This window comes from Poecilia reticulata, linkage group LG9, assembly GCF_000633615.1.
Source record: "Poecilia reticulata strain Guanapo linkage group LG9, Guppy_female_1.0+MT, whole genome shotgun sequence".
In the NCBI taxonomy this organism is placed as follows: Eukaryota; Metazoa; Chordata; class Actinopteri; order Cyprinodontiformes; family Poeciliidae; genus Poecilia; species Poecilia reticulata.
The window spans coordinates 33,293,044-33,294,705 of record NC_024339.1 but is presented as its reverse complement, the minus strand read 5'-3'; the positions used below and the strand labels follow the sequence as shown (position 1 = coordinate 33,294,705).

General features: G+C 60.3%; 1 protein-coding gene across 1 annotated transcript in view; it reads right to left on the bottom strand.

Annotated features, from left to right (window-relative positions):
* adam9a (ADAM metallopeptidase domain 9a) overlaps nucleotides 1-1,662 on the bottom strand; it is a 23,286-nt gene that overhangs the window by 8,629 nt on the left and 12,995 nt on the right. Inside the window, exons 13-18 of the mRNA XM_017306550.1 lie at nucleotides 1,520-1,662; nucleotides 1,346-1,451; nucleotides 1,039-1,222; nucleotides 875-955; nucleotides 496-601; nucleotides 287-435 (exon numbers count right to left, since the gene is read on the bottom strand). Coding sequence (XP_017162039.1) covers nucleotides 287-435; nucleotides 496-601; nucleotides 875-955; nucleotides 1,039-1,222; nucleotides 1,346-1,451; nucleotides 1,520-1,662 — 769 coding nt within the window. The remainder of the gene's footprint in view (nucleotides 1-286; nucleotides 436-495; nucleotides 602-874; nucleotides 956-1,038; nucleotides 1,223-1,345; nucleotides 1,452-1,519) is intronic.

Sequence of the window (1,662 nt, the reverse complement as noted above, 5' to 3'; positions counted from 1 at the left end):
TGGCGGAACTTCCTGTCTCGAGGCGGGACTTCCTGTCCCATGGCGGAACTTCCTGTCCCATGGCGGAACTTCCTGTCTCGAGGCAGGACTTCTCGTCCCATGGCGGAACTTCCTGCCTCGAGGCAGGACTTCCTGTCCTATGGCGGAACTTCCTGTCCCATGGCGGGACTTCCTGTCTCGAGGCAGGACTTCCAGTCTCGAGGCAGGACTTCCAGTCTCGAGGCAGGACTTCCTGTCCCATGGCAGGACTTCCTGTCCCATGACGGGCTGCAGCGGGTCGTACTCACTGGTATCCCTGCGACCTCTTCCTGCGGATCAGTCCGAGGCGCCGCAGCAGCTCGTGGCGGCGCAGGAAGACAAACGCTCCCAGAGCCAGCAGAGGAAGGACGAGGAAGAAGAAGACGAGGAGGCCGTCCCTGAGAGACGTGTCCTTATCTGTGGACGACACACCGAGTCAGCTCGGAGCGGGGACGCCGCGGGACACATGGACAGTACCGTTCCACGTGGGTCCGCTGTCCACGCTGCCGCCGTAGCCCGACAGCTTGCAGGACGGCGGCGCCCGGCCGTAGTCGCAGTGGCAGTTCCTGTTGCTGTTACACACCTGGGAGGGACACAGGTACTGGGTCAGACTGGGTCACATGACCCGGTCCGCCTTGCAGGCCGGATCCACCCTGTCACACCTTTTGATCCACCCTGTCTCACCCGTGACCCGCCCTCAATCCACCCCGTCTCACCCCAATCCCCCCTTTCTCACCCCAATCCACCCTGTCTCACCCCAATCCCCCCTTTCTCACCCCAATCCACCGTGTCTCACCCTGATTCACCCTGTCTCACCCCTGACCCACCCGTCTCAACTCAATCCACCCTGTCTCACCCCGTGTCCATGGCACTTTGTCTCCACGTCACAGTCGTAGCTCAGGACATCTGCACTGCGACACTCAAAGTTCATACACACCTGAACACGACATAAGAAGAAAAACAGCTTCATCAGCGTCTCCTAGTCACCAGTCCTCCCAGTCCTCCCAGTCCTCCCATCACCTGGTTGTCTCCACACTTGGTCCCTTCGTTCACCATTCCCGGGTCGGGAACGTCGGATCCCAGCATGAAGTCGACCCCGAAGCAGGTGGCTCCGTGTATCGGAGTGGTGATGATGGACGGCAGGATGCCGAACACCGTCCCCCCCTTCACGTTCAGACACTGCAGCTTCCCGCACTGAGCGTTTCTATGGAGACAGAGTCATGTGACCGGAGGGGCGGGGCCTCGCCTGCGCTGGGGTTGGATAGGGTGTGTGTGTGTGTGTGTGTGTGTGTGTGTGTGTGTGTGTGTGTGTGTGTGTGTGTGTTACCTGCTCTCACACTTCTTGTAGCCGAAGTGCTGGTAGCCACAGTTGCCGAAGCGATCTCCTTTGCTGTTGACGTCTTTGAAGCAGATGTCCGGAGCGGCCGTTGCCTCTGCAGACGAGGAAGAGTCAGAAGATTCCAGAACATCCCGACCGGGTCGAAGATGAACCAGAACCTACTGGGTCCGAACAGGGCCTGGCACTGTCCGTCCAGGTGCTGGCACCTCCCGTTGTAGCAGTAAGCCTGCTGGTTCCGGCAGGGATGTCCGTTCTGAAACGCACAACGAGTTAGAGGCAGCGCCACCCCGAGGACGCGGCGCCAC